The following is a 21,255-nucleotide window of genomic DNA, read 5'->3' as shown; positions in this document are numbered from 1 at the left end:
TTTACAAAGAGATGTGTTATTGAAATAAAAGAATTTATGATATTGAAAGGTATATATTTTTACAAAGAGATGTTTTATTGAAATAAAAGATTTAATATTATTTATGACTTTTATTAAATCAACCCTAAATTACACTTACACCTACATTCAAACAGTCCAGAAAATAACTTTGAGCAAATTTGTTTTTACCATAAGGAAAGTAAAAATAGAAAATAAATACAATTATGCAGGGTTATGTAAACAATTTGATAAAACTTAAAAATAAAAACACATTGCTTCCAAAGCTTTTTATTATTACAATCAATATAAAATATATTATAAAACATTTTTTAGTACGCAATACAGCAAATTTTCATAGTTTTACGTCGGACGTATGTATTATTGCTATATTTGTGTTAAATAAACTAAGCTAGGCACCATAATAATTACTGACATCTTGTAAGAAACTTTTTACATAATATTATTTCTGAAGTATTTTAATAGGTACCAAAAAATTTTGGAGCGATTTTTCAAGGAAACGCCCAATAAGTAAATGAAGTCACGGGCTGAAACCTAATATTTATTGGAACGAAGTTCCGTTTCGCGCGTTGCGTCAGAGGATTACACAGAAAAAGTTAAGACGCAAAGTTGTAAGGACACTTTTTTCTATAATAATTGTAGGACGTGCGCAGTGCGCGTGTTTCTCTGTCTGTCTCTCTCTAACTTAAAACTTCGTTCCATCCGGGTGTCCCTTGACACCCCTCAAATTTTTTATACAACTAGGTTGATTAAGTAATGATGTCAGTAATCTTAATAATTATTGTACTTATGAAACTCTAGCTTGCTTAAATGGTTTATGAACACACTCACGAACGGCAGTAACATTTTAAAATTCCGAATTGAATCATAATGCATAACTAAGAAATAACCATAATACAACATTAAAGTGTGATGTTTACATCAAAGGATAAAAATTCAGTAAAATAACATAATAAATATTTGCTTTATTCGAATTTCGAGCTTAACACAAACTTTTCGGTCATAAAAAAGGGGAACAATTAGAACCCTTTTTGGAGTCTATTTCTATGCAATGTAGTGTACTATGTATAACTGTAAGTATATGAGAGTCAAAGCAAACGAAAAAAAATGTTCCGAGACTGTTGCGAAGAATTTTTTTTAGAAAATCTAGTCTATTAGATATAAAATGACTTATTTAAAGTTGTAGTATGTGATATGAAAAATTGCATCTACTTCCTTACAAATATATTAATATAATATATTCCGTTTTCACACGCAAAAATCCTATTCGACACTCAATTAAAAAAAAATAGGAAATTTATGTTCTAAAAACCCTTTTTAAATGGACTTATCTCAGAAATAAAGATCTTGGAACAATATTTCTTATTCATATCAAATAATTCAGTACTTTTGATATCATCATCAGCCCATATACGTTCCCACTGCTGGGACATAGGCCTCCTATAAAAGTACCCTACTTTTGATATATCTTTAGATAAACTATGAACAGATATGAAAATTAAATCTTAGAATATGACTCAACCAATGACAAATAATAAATATAGTGTTACTAAAATACCAAAATATGTAATTGAGACTCAAATATTGTTAATACTTGTCCTATTATTAACCTGTCTATACTTTTTTGTAACTTTGTTCGTCAAATTATATGAAATCCTACCTTAAAACTAGGTGATACGGTACATTTTAGTCTAGCGCCAAACTATATTAAATTGAAAATTCATACATCTAGCTAAAACTATACCATCCATTTATATGAACGAATATTAGGACGGATGGTTTTTGTGCGTTTTTCCTTTCATTTTTGTTATTATTATGAGAAAATGACCACATAAAAGTAGTAGTGTCACCGGAAGATAACAAGATCCGCAAGTTTATAAATTTCCTAGGACATTTGAAAATGTGGGGGTAGAATAATACAATTTATCCTAAAAAATTATACATTTGCGATTCATGGTATTTTCCGGTGACATATTATCCAAAAATTATGTATATTCTATGCTTTTTTAAATACGCTTTAAAAAAGCAACGTATTGGCACGCGTTTTTGAGAAGTGACATCAGCTAGTTTTATCCAGCTAGTATACTTAGTTATCTTTTAAAAACAATCTTTTCTGTTAATTTAAAAACTTCCGTCCACAAACAGTCAAGTATACCATATAAAATATTCCATATTCCAGAGGGTAACATCGCATTTTTGGCCTTATAAATGCCCATATAAAATGAGAACATAGGAATTAAAATTCTCCTACTTACATTTACAAAATATTGATTTCATTGTACTCTCTGGAATGGACATAGAAATTTAATTTAATAACACTACACAATATACATCACACAAATATTTCAAGGTGTCAATAAAACTTTCAACACAGTAATGACGTCACTACAATAAAAACATTTTAGTATAGCTATGACGTCACTCCAGGAACTTAACAGGACAGGGCATGAAGTCGGGAATAAGATTTGATTTCACAACAGTAATGCAATTGAGCGGTGTGACGTCACGACGTTCCTTTTAAAGGGCGGATTGAAGTCAAACGTGTCATATGACGTCACAATGTTCACGTAAATAAGTGTCCATCCAGTATGGGGTATGACGTCATTACACTTAACACAACATTTTAACATAACGTGTGTGGCGTGACGACACGTGTATTATATGATATTATCGACCATTTCGTACAGGCTTTGATGTCACGTGTGTGGTATGACGTCATCACGCAGTAACTTGTGACGTCACACGCTATGTAAGGGCTCGGAATGTAACGGTCGTGAATCGAACCCAAGACTGCAGAGCTGCGACACTTGCGTGGGTGTCTTGCCTTTCGTCTCCGGGAAGTACATTCTGGAAAATAATAAAGAGGCAACATTATTGATCTAAATAATTTAAACTGTATTTTTTTAAAGCAACTACACTATTTCATAACGAGTGAAACCTCGGTTAGGTAGCAATATTTAAAACAAGTTTTTTTTTCATATTTTTGAGGCGAAACTTCTTTACGCGCGTTGAGAGTAAAATTTCAAGGTCGTGTCAAGCAATACTGTCACGTCATGGAGTACGGCAATGATTTTAGTATCTTTGAGTCGTGCCAAAGAAGTTTCACTTCTTACACGCATTATTTTTTTATCATTTCTTACCAGAAACACATTATATATTACCTATGGAACACAAATAGGGCCCCAGTGAGCCCTGCAAACACGAGGAAGCAGTAAGGCCCTATCGCAGCCCTTAGCGAAGGGAAACACATGCCGACTAAAAAGTTCCCACCCCAGTTGGCAAGGGAGCCCCACGCCATACCTGCACCACGGGGGGATACTTCGAAAAGCTCTGAAATATAATTATTTAGGGTTTAAAATGCTTATAAATCGGTTAAATTATTTTTTGTTGAGAGATTGGGAAAATATTGAATGGGATTTTAACGTGATAACGTTTTTAAAATCGTTTTAGTCGGGTGACATGTTCAGAAACTTGTGTCACACCAAAACCTCACGAGCGCGATCACAGGTATAACGAGAGAGAGACGGACCGATCTCCCGTCTCATCTCGAGCGCTGCCACTGCATTATGTTATCACGTAAACATCTCGATCGTAAACCTACTTTACAAACAACCAATTTTTTAACACGATTTTTGTTGTGAATTTTTTTCAATTAATTGGAAAATTGTTTATTGGCACATAGAATAGATCTGGCGTTGGATATAGGTATCAAATTAGATTGGGAACTTGTTACCGGCACATATAACAGATCTGGAGTTGGATATAGGTATCAAATTAGATTGGGAACTTGTTACCGGCACATATAACAGATCTGGAGTTGGATATAGGTATCAAATTAGATTGGGAACTTGTTACCGGCACATATAACAGATCTGGAGTTGGATATAGGTATCAAATTAGATTGGGAACTTGTTACCGGCACATATAACAGATCTGGAGTTGGATATAGGTATCAAATTAGATTGGGAACTTGTTACCGGCACATATAACAGATCTGGAGTTGGATATAGGTATCAAATTAGATTGGGAACTTGTTACCGGCACATATAACAGATCTGGAGTTGGATATAGGTATCAAATTAGATTGGGAACTTGTTACCGGCACATATAACAGATCTGGAGTTGGATATAGGTATCAAATTAGATTGGGAACTTGTTACCGGCACATATAACAGATCTGGAGTTGGATATAGGTATCAAATTAGATTGGGAAATTGTTTACCGGCACATATAACAGCTCTGGAGTTGAGATAGGGTCGAATTTATTGGGAAATTGTTTACTGGCATATAAACCAGTTCTGCAATTGAGTTTTGGGGTCTTATTGCATTGAGATTTTTTTTAATCCACGAAGATTTGTTCTACAATAATGGGATTTGCTGTTCTATAATAGTGGGACTTGACTTACAATACTTTTGGAGAAAAAAAATAACAAAACAAAACGGGAGAGAGTAATTAATAAAACTGCTTGCTCACCGGAAGCCATAAAGTACGGTATGGGACCAAGTCCGAACCCGTAGACTAGAACGTAAGCGAGTACTGCTACCATCGCCACGTACGCCATCCATGGATATGCATTCTGGAATTATTAAAGCAAATAACTATAAGGTCAGTTCAGGAGTATCTTTTTAGGGTATATAGAAGAAAAACAGGATGTTAGAAGGTTGAGCAAATTGTACATGACCGCAAGTTGAATTGTGTATTTGGTCATGAAATGTACATTTATTTGTACTTTTAATCAATCCCTAAAATGCTGCAGCAAGATCACATCCTCATGATGCAACCGGTAGCATTCACAACTCCACATGCGTATGATGCTATAAAGCGTTCGTTTTTGCGAGCAGTGCTCTAGACTACTACTGATGCTTTTATAAACAGTTTCTTTGCAGGTCCTTTTGCAGCAGCACAGCAGCAGCAGCAGCACACTCACAATGCAGCCCATAGCGGCCGCCAGCGCCGCCAGTATGCCGGCAGCGGCGAGCGTGGAGCCGAGCAGCAAGGGCCGCCTGCCCACGCGCGGCAGCAGCACAGCAGCAGCAGCAGCACACTCACAATGCAGCCCATAGCGGCCGCCAGCGCCGCCAGTATGCCGGCAGCGGCGAGCGTGGAGCCGAGCAGCAAGGGCCGCCTGCCCACGCGCGGCAGCAGCACAGCAGCAGCAGCAGCACACTCACAATGCAGCCCATAGCGGCCGCCAGCGCCGCCAGTATGCCGGCAGCGGCGAGCGTGGAGCCGAGCAGCAAGGGCCGCCTGCCCACGCGCGGCAGCAGCACAGCAGCAGCAGCAGCACACTCACAATGCAGCCCATAGCGGCCGCCAGCGCCGCCAGTATGCCGGCAGCGGCGAGCGTGGAGCCGAGCAGCAAGGGCCGCCTGCCCACGCGCGGCAGCAGCACAGCAGCAGCAGCAGCACACTCACAATGCAGCCCATAGCGGCCGCCAGCGCCGCCAGTATGCCGGCAGCGGCGAGCGTGGAGCCGAGCAGCAAGGGCCGCCTGCCCACGCGCGGCAGCAGCACAGCAGCAGCAGCAGCACACTCACAATGCAGCCCATAGCGGCCGCCAGCGCCGCCAGTATGCCGGCAGCGGCGAGCGTGGAGCCGAGCAGCAAGGGCCGCCTGCCCACGCGCGGCAGCAGCTGCAGCATGAGCAGCGCCGTGCACACGTTGATGGAGCCGCAGCCGATGGTCGCATACTGCGCCTGCTGGTCCGACAGACCCGCCTGCTTGAAGATCGTCTGCGAGTAGTAGAACACCTGCAACCGATGATTATCACATTAATACGCTGTTGAACATACAAATCTTAAGTCCACAAAATCTACCTAGTATAAAGGTCCCTTCTGCTAGAAGGAAGGGGAATGAAGCTAAATTAAAAAAAAATCTTAAGCCCATAATCCTAAATTATAATCAGTTTTTATAGTATAGAAAAAATTCGATAACGAAGCGGGATTCGAACTTCCCGTCTTTTCGGCTTACCGCGTTGATCCCGCTGGTCTGCTGTCCCGCTTGCGAGCTGCACACGAGCAGCAGCGGCAGCATCAGCCGGCGGTCACGCAGCGCTTGCAGCATGCCGCAACTCGCACTACCGGTATGTGACTCTTCACGTATAGCTTCCAACTCGTCTGTGAGCACGCTGGGAGACACGCCACGAACCCGGCTTAACTCTAGAAATAGATCCGGCTTGAAGGACCAAAACTTCGAGATAAAACTTATAGTAGTCATTTTAACAGGTAACATTTGACACATAATTCATAAAAATTCAACATAACCTTGTAGCGGCGGGCATAAAATAATATATTTTTATTTTATAATAATGACCGATACGAGCGATCCGGCTTGAAAGATCAATAGATACTTCTATCTATAGATAAAACTTAGTTAGTAAAGAGTTCTCGCTTAAACAACCAACGAGTTGAACACCCGATATTTAACGTTGAGATCCGGCTTGAAGGACCAATAAGTTAGAAACACGACTTAGTTAAAATTAGATTTTGCTTGAAGGACCAACGAGTTGGGCACCCTATTCGGTAACATATTGAAATGCCGCTTAAAAATTAGCGACATGGACACGCTACATTATGATTCCATGAGATCCGGCATGAAGGACCAACAGCCCCCCTATGCAAGTGGCTTTCTGTTAGCGTAGCGTTCAATAGAATAGACTACGAATGTACGAGATTGACGTAAGCTGTAGATAAACGTATCTACAGGTTACGTCAATCTCATACATTCGTAGTCTATTCTATTGAACGCTACGCTAACAGAAAGCCACTTGCATAGGGGGGCAGGTCGTTCTCTTGTTAGGCCAAGTTTACGAGGAAGTTAATAATGTTTTCCGCGACAGACTTTCAATCTATTCGTATTAACTAGACTGCTAATTAAAAAAAGAGCGTGTGTGCCATGCACACATGTCATAAGTGAAACTTCTTTTGCAAGATTCCAAATTCGTCGCAATTCAATCAATTTATTTTTGGAAATTTTAATTTTTAGCTATCTCTTTTTTTACACATACCTCTTAAAGCTTCAACTTCATCTTTCTTAACTACAAACAGGTACTTTGGACTTTCTGGTAATATACATAAAACTGGTAAACAAATAATGACTAGTACAGCGTAGACGGATAAAAGATAAGGCCAGTCGTCAACTCCTCCTGGAAAAAGTAAACATATTATTTAGAATAAGTAAAATCAAGACACATATGTCATATTTAATAATTAATGTTTATTTATTTATTGATGAAATTGCATATCTAAATATCGCCTTATCCGGCTCGAAGGAACAATATGAATTGCGATATATCCATATACATATTACATATATTGCTAATTTGCTAATAATGTATTGTCAATAATGTTTATTACAATTTTTGAATTTGACTTTCCAGTGAATTTTATTTCGCAAAAAAAATAATACTTACCCAATATAAAGTTGAGTCCCATAACTTGTCCCACAAGGACCCCCACATTGACCCCCATGGGGCAGGCCACGCCCATCGCGCCTGTTAGACTTAGAGGGGCTAACTCCGTTAGGTACATTGGCACTATGCTGGTTGTTAAACCTGGAAATTTATGCGAAATCTATAAAAATATAATTGAATAAGTCGTAAAAAGATTTTTTCTTCTTCTTCATTGACACAAAAATCATTCATTCATTGATTAATCAAATTTATTTAGCAGACTGGAATCGTATTTCAGCCTCGGGTACTTTAAAAATTTCTCAGATAGTTAATAAAAGCAAGATATGGTACAACTGGACCAATTTTTTAATAGCCTATCATCAAAACTGTCATTATTTCAATAATCTCGAGTTAGACCATTAATGAAGTTTATAAAATTACGATATTTTCATCTTTTCAATTAACTATCAATTTAAAGACTATAGCTAGAAGGTTACTTCTGCGAAAAAAGGTGTATAAATGGTATTCACAAGGAACTTACCACCCGCCAAACCGACAAGCAACCTTCCAAGAATCAACATCTCTACAGAGTTGGCTGTGCGACAGAATAAAAACATCAAAGCACCAGCTATAGATAGGATGCTTGTCACTATTGTTGCTCTTTTCCTGAAATACAATATTACCTATAGATAATTCCACTTGGGACTTTTATGAGGAATTAATTGAGCTCAAATTATACTCCGAAAAAAAAACAAGTAGTTATTATGGAAGTAGGTGTATTTTAGTTTAGTAGTTTTTCTACAATCACTCTAAAAAATTTAATCTGGATTTAAATCAACACCATAAACTCTACATTAGTTACTCACATTAAAGTCTACATAATCAGAGAACCTTGTATTCTTTGTTTTATTCCTTTATTTTCTATGGACATTGAAGCTTCACAACATATCCTAACCTCTGTCTTCGTAAAAAAAAAGGTATTCACATCGACATTTAGGTATCACACCCTATAAATTGACTCCTATTCTTGGCCAATAATCAATTTAAACATCTCTTGGCAAATACTCCCAAAACCAACCTCCCCATCTTATCAGCCAGCACTGAACCGAGGATGGATCCAGTGCATCCTCCAACAATGAAGATGGAGACAACTGAAGACCAGAGTACGTTGAGCCATGTTTCGTCAAGTGGCAGATCGTAGCGGCTGATGAAGCTCTCATTGCAGAACTGCTTTATCACCTGGAGGTTTTATGACCTATTGTTTTATAACGATTAAACATAGTAAAATAAATATCAAAATATAGACTGAAAGATATAAGTAACCAAATGTTGATGTTTTACAATTATTATTCCCATTGTCATTTTGTTATACCAAGTATTACTATAAAAATACTAATAGCCCTTTTTTATCTGAGGCTTTTGCTAGGTCCAGTCAATGTATTTAATTCTTTTACGTGTATAGCGGGCAAGAAAAGGACATTAAAACCAGACAAAATACCAGACTTTTCAACATCACATTAAGGCCTTAATCTTAAAGCATTATGATTACTCCCATCCTTCTTATTTACTCGTATTGCGCTTATAAATCAAACTAAAAAGCATAAATATAATCAGCCTAATGGTGGCCATACACCATACTTCCTATCGTCCATTCGGCATGACGCTACCGATTGGATCAGTTAGAACTGACCATGTGTGGGAGTGGATTGGCATTATGGTATGGCACACATGGTCAGTTCTAACTGATCCAATCGGTAGCGTCATGCCGAATGGACGATAGGAAGTATGGTGTATGGCCAGCATAAAACTATATTCCTTTTATGACCTACCTCAGCGGGTGTATTAACAACGCCGATATTAAATCCCACCGGTAACGAAGACCCCAGCGTGGTGACCACACCAGCTAGCACCAGGTAGACCGACCATCCCGGACGGTAATCGTGCGTTTGAGTCAAATGCTGGTGCTCATTCGTGATCTGCAAAGATGGGATTGAGATGGGGTTCAGAAGTGGTAGAATTTGCCCTTATGGTAAGTAAATTTGCTATGCTATGCAATATTCAGGTCAATTTAGTTACGATTTAGACGCAGCACAACATAGACGCTTTGCAGACGAATTTTAAAGGTATCAAACAATACTTTTTTAAGGATATCAGTTTCACCTTACTTTATTCAGTAATTACAATATTTTTCTTATTTTATTAAGTAATTAATAGTTAGAAATCTAGATCCTAGATAATTATATTTCAATCAAAACAAGAACGATCTTGAAACAAATATTATTATCAGAATGGCAGCAGGTCAGCTCCTTTGCTAATTTTAGCGTTTATCTAAGATTATGATTGTTATGAGCTATGAAAACAATAGGAAATAAAGCTGCTTTGCGGATTATAAAGTTAATAAAACTGTGATTATGAAATATCATCGTGTTTTTATTGCATCGTACGAGTAGCAACGCATTTATAATTGTATATTGTGGTCTAATAGCTAACCTAATCTTTATGTCAGGTTGCACACTAACTTGATTCCCGTATACAACTACAAACTGTTCTAAGTCAGAAAATATAAATTGATGATCAATAATTGTTGAAGTGAAAATTTCAAGGTTTCGTCATGGCAATACCGTCGCGTCATGGAATAAGCTGCGACGATATTGGTATCTTTGCATCTTGCCAAAGAAGTTTAACTTCTGACACGTGTGCTCGTCACACACGCTCTTTTTTCAATTAAATAATATGTAACAATGAAAAATCAACTTACACCAACATCTGTCTTCATCCTTTACCTCCTTTCATATACTCTAATAATAAAACAAATATAGAAAATGCTTCAAATAAATCGTTACATTATAAGGAAAAGCATTGCAAACGGTGCAAGAAAATTCAAACCCTAAAGCTAACTGAAATAACGTATAAAATCGTGAGAAACCAAGTGGTGAGTTACCACTTAGAGGAGAAGAGGACCATTAGAGCTGTGGTCAGATCTACGCATGACGGTAAGACAGAACAAAAGAAGAATATTGGCCAGAACCAATCACATAACCAGCCGTCTAGGATGAAGTAAGTCAGGACTATTGACGCAGACCCGTGGGCTCCTATAGCTGGCAGAAGAGTTAAGGAATTTTTGAATTGCGGGTAGATTCTCTTGCAATAATTGTATAACTGTTAAAATCTACGAATATTGTGTGAAGCAATATTGCATTGATTTACAATATAGTTACCTCATTAATTTTTGTACAGCATTATAATTCATATGTTGTGATTTGTGATGCATTATATTTGTGCATTTTGTTAAAAAAGCGTGCATGTTGCGTGCTATCAAGAGTCAAGTATCAGCCTCAAGCATTGAGGTCACTGGCCTTATTTGCATGGGTATCCTTACGTACCTACACGGTACAGTGCAAACTGTAATTATTACGTTATTTTATCGTTAAACATAACTGTATCACCAATCCACGCAGGTACAAAAGGTATGTCGCAGTCATCTGGTTGAATCTGCTATTTGATTGAATGACTAGTGCGTTCATTGAATGGCGAAATTCAATTGAATTACTAAAGGACAACACGTCAAGTTGTTATATAAGAATTCAACGTCAAATGACGGCGACACATACAATTTATCCATTCCACCTGATTTGAACTCTACGTTTTCTTAATTTTATTTTATTTATTTATTTATTTAACTCTTTAATACAACTAAACAGACTTACATACTAGAACATACAAAAATAAAAGCAAGGAGCAGTTTAGTGTATTTGGCGGCCTTATCACTTAGAAGTGATCTCTTCCAGGCAACCAGGGCAGAAGGTAATCAGCTCAATTAAGTTGTAAAGGTAGGTCGAGAGAAAAAAGAAAAAAAAAATAATAATTTTAATTGAAGTTTTATTGATTTTATAAAACTACTAAGTAATAAAAGATCTTATAATCTCAGAGATAATCCCATTCAATTAAGAAAACCGTGACGTTATGATAACACTATCTTTGATTCAGTAATTTACAACTATTTACGCTACTAACAATTACATAGTGATTTATTTTTTATTGTACAGTAAATCCTCCTTGATCTATAGGTACATAGTCTAGACGTAATAACCGCTGCATTATGATAATGAACTTGCTTGTTCTTGGATATATTTAAATACACATATAACTGTGTATATCTAAGTAATATCTTTAGCAAATATGAATTTATAACATTTTTATTTATAGAAAGTATCGATAAGATGATTATTATTTATTATTGTCACGTGCAACAATGCATTTACATCAGACGAGCGAATACTCATTCTAACCCCACTATGTCAAATTATACTAGCGCGCAAGAGCAAGAGTTGGAGTTGACGCGAGAGACAAAATAGTTGCGGAGACAAAAGTTGCTCTTGCGCGCTAGCTCTTAGTGTAAACAGTCGTAGAGCATTCTTTGGTTGTTATGCGTTCGAAAAGATTCTATACAATTTTCTAATACTAAACAACACTGAATACGAGTTTTCGTTTACACTAAAAGATCACGAAAGAATGCTCTTGCTCAAGTTCTAGCTCTATGTTCGTTTGGTCTAAAAGCACGTTTAGGTGCACTAAAACCGAATACTACTTACTTTAACACATACACAACTGCAGATAAGAACAATTAATAAGCTGCAATAATTCAAAGAAACCAGTCTCATGTTTGACCCAATTTCGATATAATGCATAATTCATTCAGAGATATGAGATGAACTATTGTACTATAGGTACGTAATTTTTATGAGAAATTTAAGCGCTCAGGAGAAAAAAAAGCAATATTTTATTGACCACCAGATTTACGCGCGCGTCTTCGTCCGCGTTGTAGAAAACTTAACTAAAATCCTTCCTCAAGATCCACTTTATCTATTTAAAAAAACTCCATCAAAATATGTTGCGTAGTTTTAAACATCTAAGCATGCATAGGGATTAGGAATGGTCAGACAGTGACTTTGTTTTATACCATGTAGTGTTGTCAACAACTCAATCAAGTCTATTTTTATAATAGAATCCAGTCATATTGACGTAAGGTAGGTTCATCTGTGTGTAAATTTATTCTGAATCTCTTGAGCAGTGTACGTAAGATTTCCTGCATTTAGATTTAGGCAGTTAACACTTTTTCAACCGATCTTTTTATTTGTATTTACATAGTTAAATACGGAACTATAATGGATAAATAGAACAATTATTCTTAAACTACTTAATATGTAAGGCATAATTAAAGTGCAAATAAAAATGATAGTGCATTAATAAAAGGATACAGGTCAATGAGACAGACGGGGAAAACATTGTTAGTCCGAGGAGGAAGGTCATGAACTCTATCACAATGAGTACCAAGGAGGCGACGAGACCCGCTAGCAATCTGAAAATATTTCATCTTAGTTCTTTCTAATGTTTGATTTAACGCGAGTTGTATACATTTAAAAATTAAAGATTGTAAAATGTTCGAAACTTCTACATACCTACATATAATGTCGAATATGTATAATCGCGTTTAAAATCGTCAAAGTTGGAAATTCTTTAATTTCTAATGTTCATAAAAATATATTTTGGAATTGACCTTCGGGAGTGAGAACTGAATGCAGTGTTATGGAACTAAATTAATTAATTCCGGTGTCATTGTAATTATCACCGGAATTAAGTGGATTTCAACGGATCCCTTGTTAAAATAGTGAAATGAAAAATTTTGCTGTTTTATGCATTATCTTAAGCAAATGAAATATTATGTAAAAATAAATAGCTAGGTAAGTATATAAACGGAAACTTTCCAGTCATATTTGTCTTGCTAGCTTGATAGTTTTACCGTATTTTTCTACACAAAGTACCTACCTAAAGACTATGTAGTTATGTCTGTGAGCTGTTTTCTCTTAAATTTGGAAATACAACAAATTATAAAAACTTTAGCGTGTGTTGAACACGTGTTCGTTTGGCGAATAACATATGTAAAAAATAAAAAAATCCTTAGTATAGCAGATTACCACATTAAACATACATTAAAAAGTATATTTTATTGTTGCCTATTAAAATGTCACACAAAGTATAATTATTTAGTTACAATTATTATTACATTGGTAATAAACATGTAATACAAGTAATGGTATTGTATAAATAGCAATTTATGTACTCTACTATTAACGTCAAGGTTCCTGAAGTTAACATAGTTATGATAATGAAAAAATTGATCAATTTATCAAACAAAGTGTTTAAATAAGTGAAAAATAAGCATGTTTCAATTTCGAAAGAATTATCTTAATGTGTTTGAATTAAGTTACTTTATTATATTGATAATGTTAACGTAATTGCTAATCCATTGTAAATAATAATTAACTACCATACTTAATTTTAATTTAAAACTCAATGAAATAAAAAAAAATGTCATTTAGCGATTGATTAAATACATTTTCAGTTTCTATGTCTGTCGGTAAAAATGTGTCATAATTATTTGGTAATGTAATTACCTACATCCTTAGATATTTATAACTTCATGTGGACAAGTTAGATATTGTGATGCATTTTTTATAATTTATAGTTTATACTTACGAGTTTTTTTGTTAGTTATTTTTAATTACCACAGACTACGACAGGGTTCATTAACCTCATATGTACTTACAGTTTGACTGAATTAATATTCTATGAGCTAGTAGATAGACACGTGTGCAGAAAACAGAATACAATTTCAATATATAAAACGCAAACCTATGTTATTTTATTAAAAGAAAGGAAAGAAAGAGAAAAACAAGAATCAAACTTGAATATTACAGCTGTTAATAATTTCAATTCACCTTTCTGTGACAACCCCAAAATATTAAATAATAGAGGTTCCCAATTCATAGCGTACTTATCTATGCTTTTTTTTTATAAAATGAAGTAAAAGTGTGTTTGTAGAAATTATCATCAGACAATTTTATTTTATTTTCATTGTTACTAATTGTTTATATCACTCAATTTGACATTGTAGTAATGTAAATGTTGAACAATAATTACTTTCTTTTAGACTACAGGCCCATGTTGAAAAAGTTATGGGTCATTTGAACCACCAGGTGACCTATCTAGAACGATATAAGAGCATAAATTAATAAGATTCAGCACTATGCTGTCACTTGTAAGCTGTCCACCTGAGAATTCGAAAGTACAGGTAGAGATTTTTTCCCCTTGTCTCCATGATTTTTGTACGGCGTTGCGGAATTATGGATTAAAATTTAAAAGCAGTATCGAAATAGTATGTCACAGATGCCGTACAAAAATGGTGGGCCACAAAGTCAGAATTTATTTTTATTTTCCGACAATTGCCGGGGTAAATTTGGTCATTTGATTTTGGTCACCTGGTGGTTCAAATGCCCCATAATTTTTTCAACATGGGCCTGTAGTCTATTTGCTTTAATTTGGCTTTAATATAATATGACATAACAAATCGTTAGCTATAATAATGTAGAAACAGTTGTTTAAAACATATAATATTTATTGTACTTAGTGCAAACTGCAAAGTGTAGGTAACACGATGACGATGTGACCTTGACATACAATTTATTTACACAGTTAAAGTCTATTGTTATCTACTTTACCTATTTGTATAATTAATAATAAAATTATAATACACAAAATAGGAAAATAATCACATTTTACATTATATTATGATGTTTGTCAGTCGTGTTTTTTTAAAGGAACCTACTAATTTTATATTTATAAATAGGTAGGCTTTGCTTTTTACAATGAAAATTCTCTATATACTTAATCGAGTAAATATGAAAAGTACTAAACAAAAAACAGTAGCTGAAAAATAATTATCCATACTCAATCGTATTACATATACAATTATACAGCATGTTCATATTCTTATTCAATACAACAAAAAACAAAAAAAAAGATTCACGAATTCAGTTTATCGACCTTTTATCAATAAGGTCATCGCACTTGAGGTCATATAGAGTAGCTCTATCATACAGCCTTATGCATGAAGCCTTTTTAATGAAATGTTAGACACATACTTTTACGTAACTTTGTAAAATTTCTTGAGTGGTAACGTCTCTAGTTATGTGAAAAACAGTCCGGGCTATAGGTAATGAATTGAACTTGAATTCAAATCATTTATTTCAAAGTTCCGAAATATCTTTTCACAATATAAGTAGACAATTCGTTACAGAAATAGATGTACCTATGTACATACATTTTCACAAAAAGATACAATGCTAGATATTTTATACGGAATTAATCCTCCACAATCAACGCGGTAAGCGCTTTTTACGGGAGCTTTTCAGAACAGCCCCCCTAGTCAAGTGACTAGGGGGGCTGGATATGCTTCGACCGGATGATACGCTTTTAAAAATCTATCATATTTTTTATTGGTAGAAGCATAGGTACTAGGTACTATCTACAACCTCAAACTGTCTCTACAAACAAAACACCAAAATTTTAATTGATCGCAATTGTGTATTACTATTCAGAGGGAGGCTATGGAAAAATACTTGATATTTTTATTAACATGATTCATATTTTTATTAACATGTTGTTTGAACACGCCGGAAGACTAGGAGGCAATAATTTGCATTTTGCACACGAATTTATCTAATAAAATATTTAATGATATAAGTTTTAATTTATATATGTATTATGTTTATGTAACTATACTCGTATAGTACTCTGTACTATTAAGTGTTTATTATGTAGGTAAAGCGTAATAAACACAATTGGTCACCTATATTTTACTGAAAATACATATGTGCAAATTCAATTTCCATATCTACAATTTATAAAATTAATACAACTTACATCTATACTAATATTATAAAGCTGTTTGTTTGAACGCGCTTATCACGGGAACCACGCGTCTGACTTGAAAAATAGTTTCACAATTTATCGATGAAGACTCGATCTAGGCTATATATTCACGCTAAGACTGATGAACGGGGCAATGCAGGTAAAACCGCGGGGCACTGTTAGTTGCATATAATATTTACAAACTGTTATTTTACTTTTTTGTTATTTGTAACTTGAGTTTGTAGCTGTACCTAGGTAATCTATGAATTGCATCAATCATTATTTATATATTTATAAAACAAATGAACACGTAGAGTTGCAACATCTCATGGTTTAATTTTATTAATACATTACAAAATATGACCTACTTAATTATTTTGTGAGTCTCAGCGTAATTGCAAATCTTTGCGTGTTATCGTAATATTGTACCGGTATTTTGTAAAAAGTTTTCACTAAAAATATCACGTATTTTAAATGGAATATCTTAATTTGATTGCCCTCACACTGTCCCAACTCCCAAGGCCAACCAGTTCAGAAATTTATATCGAAGAAAACATCTATGTGCGCGACGTGTTTTCAAATCTAATAACTTCTATACGCAAAAAAATACGACGTCATAAAATTATTATTATGAATCTTTGACAATATTTAAATATGCGAAATAACTAATTCCACTAGTACTAGATCCCACCGCAGGATTAGTGCGTTCATAGTTTTTTTGATGAAACCAAAATTTTATGTATATTTATAATTAGGAGAATATATATCGACAAGGTTGCCAGTCAAGATTTGGCCGCACTAATCCTGCGATGGGATCTTAGACTACACGAATTTAATACAAATGATATTAGAAATATTTAATTGCTAAAGTTGGTAAGTTTATAGAGACGTTAATATTTAGTTCGTAAGTAACTTCGTAAATTATATAAAATTACCACTTAATTCAAGCGCAATAATGACTCAATATTAAATTATGTTACTTAATTACTATTTTCCATGGAACAGACACGCATTTTCATTCAAAGTTTTTTTAAAATAAGTAACAAAAATTATCAATACACACCCGAGGCTTCTCCACAACCATGTTATCACACGCACTTTATAAATTACAAAATACAAATTAAAAATTACAAAACACACGGTTTACAACAAAACCCGGTCGTGAATGACGGCTCGCTCACGTTACTACTACTCATATAGCGGTATAATATTGTATTGGCAAGATATACGCTATATCGTAAGGTTCATTTTCATTTTCATACAGGTTGGGAATAGCCGCACGTTAAACATGTATGTTCCTACACAATATTAAACCTTATAATATACAGGATGGAATTTGTAGCACCATCTAGACGGAAACAGCTGCTCTCAATACTGATATAAAAAAAAGTTACTCAAAAGAAATATTGCATATTTTTTGCAAAGAAGGAAAACTACATTCTATGATTTTCGAAAATTAGCTTTTGGGAATCGAAGCAAATACAAAATTATTAAAATTACATCTCGTAATTTTATTTTATCAATCATTAGGGTCAAAACTATATTATGACTTATGAGCAATAAGCTACAGCAATTTGCCTTGTATTATTCTGTATTGTTTATTTCAGAAATAATAATTTTCGATTAATTCTCTCAACAAACTTTTTAAAAACACGAGAGAGGACTTCACCCTGTATATGTGTTACAAAGTCAGTGACCCCGTGCATTTCGCTGAGTGCCGTTTCCAGAACGAAGAATATGCAATTTTTTAGCTATTCTGTAGTCTGTACATTTCTATACCTACTAATGAGGAACCTACACGTTCCGTAGGCCTATATTTAGCGCGTTTATGTTACGTTAATCTAATTGTTTACGCTTAAATGGATTTACCTAAGTAAATAAATTGTATTGATAAACATAGAGTTATAGGTTTTACAATGTTATGCATTTATTTCTTATATCAATTTTAAAATTGAAGAAAATAACATAACTTGTGACTCTATTGCTATAAGATATGGAATATACCTACTATGGAATTTGAAGAATTATTAATAAAATATAAATTATTGATCTCGACAAAAATATCGACGAACATATACCTACTGCATTTAAGTAAATTTTTAATACGGTTCATTTTTTATCAATGAAAACGAAAATATGTACTACTTACTTATAAAATATTCGGTAAAATTTAATAATTACTCCATAGGAAAAACTAATAGGTAGTAAGTTCTAATAATTATGTTTTAACGCATTTGCCGATACAAAGAAATATCGATTGCAATTTGCACTTACCATTACCCGTTTTCAACACGGCATAAACGTTAAAATTCTTAACGGTTCATGCACACGAATAGGATAGAAGCAAAATATAATATAGTGCCTACGTATTTACCGATTTACGAAATAATTGAAAATAATAATAATTGTAAAAATATAAAATCATACTTGGCTGGAAGCCGATGACCCCATAGACATAGATCGATCCGAATTTGAAAATCGAAGCACAAATTGGCGCGAAACGCCGTCTATTTTTTTTTAATTCAGCTATGCACTCGCGCAAAGGCTTACAAATATTGTTGCAAGGTAAGAAAATGAAATACGACACAACACGTGAAGAGTTTTCACGTGCCGTGATATCGGCCGACCGGCACGAACACGAAACCACAATAGGATTATGTTAGCGGTCAGTACAACATCACACCTCGTGTTTTGTAAACTGTTTCAGGTAAATGCAATCACTACTGGACGTAACTGGTTGTGAGAGTAAATATACTGTGAAGGGATGTTACAATTTTTTCTTTCATAAAAAAAAAAAATATTTTCAATTGTTTTCTTTTAATATTAATATTCCAAAAAATAAATGTATATCTAAGCTTTGTTTTACCTAGTTTGAATAGGCAAAAGAATAAACTTTTTGCATGTTTCGCATATATATTAATAAATACCTATAAATATTTTTCTGGTGTTAAAAAAATTAATATAGCAAATAAGCTTTATCCACTCTATAATAAATAATATGGCCTCATGAAGAATAATTATGTCAAATAAGTAATTTTATAGCATGTTAATAAACAGGTAATGGCTGTAAGCTCTAACAATATTGAGTGACATTTGCCTATTCTTAGATAGTAGATAAGAATTATCTATGAAATGTTAATGAACAAATATAATTGACTAGCTGCTACGCGCGGTTTCACCCCCGTGGCTCCACTCCTGTTGCCCGTTGCGTGATGAAATATAGCCTATAACCTTCCTCGATAAATGGGCTATCTAACACCGAAAGAATTTTTCAAATCGGACCAGTAGTTCCCGAGATTAGTGCGTTCAAACAAACAAACAAACAAACAAACTCTTCAGCTTTATAATATTAGTATAGATAAGGATATTTATGAATATTATTATTGAATAAAACAAATATAATTGAATATGAATAATAATTATCTTCCTTCTGGTGGTACCTGTTTATTATAGAGAGATATATTTTTTTATTGAAAATGTAATGACTACATGACTATTAAGAATTGACTACCTATAAATATGTGTCAATATTTCCTATAACTTAAATAATTTAAGTTTTATTTTTAACATACATAAGGGTTTCATTTTTTATGGCTGTACAATGAAGTGTCATCCCTACACGCCTACACTGACATAAATCTATTTAATGCACACATTATACACTTGCTCATTGAAAACAAACTCACAGACACACACAATGTTATACTGGTTTTAACCAGTTTGAAGCAGTTAATGTTTACATTCAGATGTACTGTACAGTGTACACCTGGAGGTGCATCTCATTAATGAGATCTGCTTTGTATATTGTAGACTGTAGTAGGTATAACTATTTTTTTTTCTTACTAAATAACTAGATAGTTAGACACAGATCTAGGATTAACATATTTATTTTTAAAATTTGAAATAAAATCATCTTTTGAACAATTATTACGTATTGTTTATAATCATTTAAGATACCTCTACAATTTGTAAATTAAAAATCTACGACGCGTGAAAATAGAATTTTTCCTATATATATATAGTTAGTATTGTACAAAACATAATATTTCAGCAGTACCAAACAAAGGACTAAGTTACATCTACCCAATGATTTAACAAAGAAACCTGTGCAAATATTTACGACATTCCCGCAATGCAGTTGCGCGAAAACCACAAACAAAAACCATCACATAAAATTAACAACATAAAAATAAAAACATAGAAATAAGAACAGGAAATAGTCCATAGTTTATATTTAACTGAAAATTTCCGGGATATTACTCACCGGCTGTGATATATCTGGAAGAGACTGTCGTGGTAATGACTCGGCAAACAATGTCGTACACTCTTTTTGCTCTCCCATATCAACGTTATCAGCACACACAAGTGGCCGAGAAGAGTAAGGAACCGCGCCGGGATCAAAGTGTTGGCACCTCTCATACCGCTTTCACGAAAGCTCTCAAATTACAAGATTTCACTTTGAAAAGCCGCTCGATCTGGATCGAGGGACGTCAATTAAACTTTATGCAGTTTATAAATATCCTATTTACATAATAGGATACATGGGGTTTTAGCAATATCAACTGGTTTTGTAAAATATAGTTACTGATAAATATAACACTCCTGTATTAAATTATTATTTTGATTTCTCAAAACACAAAAAGCTCCAATTTAAACTTAAATTTAAATCATCTCATTTCACAACAAATCATAAATATGTCATTATGACGTTTTTGACCTTTATATAATAGATTAAAAAATATTAAGAGAAAAATCAAATTATTACTAATTAAACTGGAATAATGTGTTATCAATATCAACCCAGTTATTTTTTAATAATAATATATTATATTGTGTTGTTGTTTTCATTGTTACTTAGCAACATGCAATGGAAATTTCCTAGGGAATGAACGACCTCACTATTATTGATCTCAAAATAATATATGAAATTATTGTAATAATATGTAATAACTAATAACACATGTATTATTTAATTGTTATTTTTATCATTTTTTAAATACTTTTGGAATAGGTACTTATCTATTTTTAATCTGCCTTATTATGTCAGTTTCTGAACGTTTCGCAAATATTGGCTGAGCCGAGGCTGAGCCTGAAT

General features: G+C 34.1%; 2 protein-coding genes across 3 annotated transcripts in view; both read right to left on the bottom strand.

Annotated features, from left to right (window-relative positions):
• The window catches only part of LOC149486155 (SH3 domain-binding protein 5 homolog), a 243,113-nt gene that overhangs the window by 219,379 nt on the left and 2,479 nt on the right, over positions 1–21,255 (bottom strand). The window lies entirely within an intron of this gene.
• Positions 118–20,828, bottom strand: LOC149486156 (solute carrier family 2, facilitated glucose transporter member 1-like). Of its 2 annotated transcripts, XM_089699527.1 has the most exons (12): positions 20,425–20,828; positions 12,741–12,768; positions 9,239–9,385; positions 8,488–8,648; positions 7,951–8,075; positions 7,431–7,571; positions 7,026–7,163; positions 5,990–6,177; positions 5,557–5,769; positions 4,493–4,595; positions 3,180–3,348; positions 118–2,865 (listed from the first exon to the last, which is right to left on the bottom strand). In XM_089699527.1, exons 1-12 carry the CDS (start codon positions 20,577–20,579, stop codon positions 2,757–2,759), a joined length of 1,677 nt encoding a protein of 558 aa, XP_089555653.1. In that variant the 5' UTR covers positions 20,580–20,828; the 3' UTR covers positions 118–2,756. The 2 variants fall into 2 exon arrangements, with proteins under 2 accessions (XP_089555653.1, XP_089555654.1); XM_089699528.1 differs by lacking the exon at positions 12,741–12,768 and having other exon boundaries at positions 20,425–20,827.

This window comes from Colias philodice, chromosome 9, assembly GCF_061535455.1.
Source record: "Colias philodice isolate Cphi_HAF_F1 chromosome 9, ilColPhil1 Martin Lab GWU primary, whole genome shotgun sequence".
NCBI lineage: Eukaryota > Metazoa > Arthropoda > Insecta > Lepidoptera > Pieridae > Colias > Colias philodice.
The sequence above is the reverse complement of the archived record's forward strand: the minus strand, read 5'-3'. Positions and strand labels throughout refer to the sequence as shown.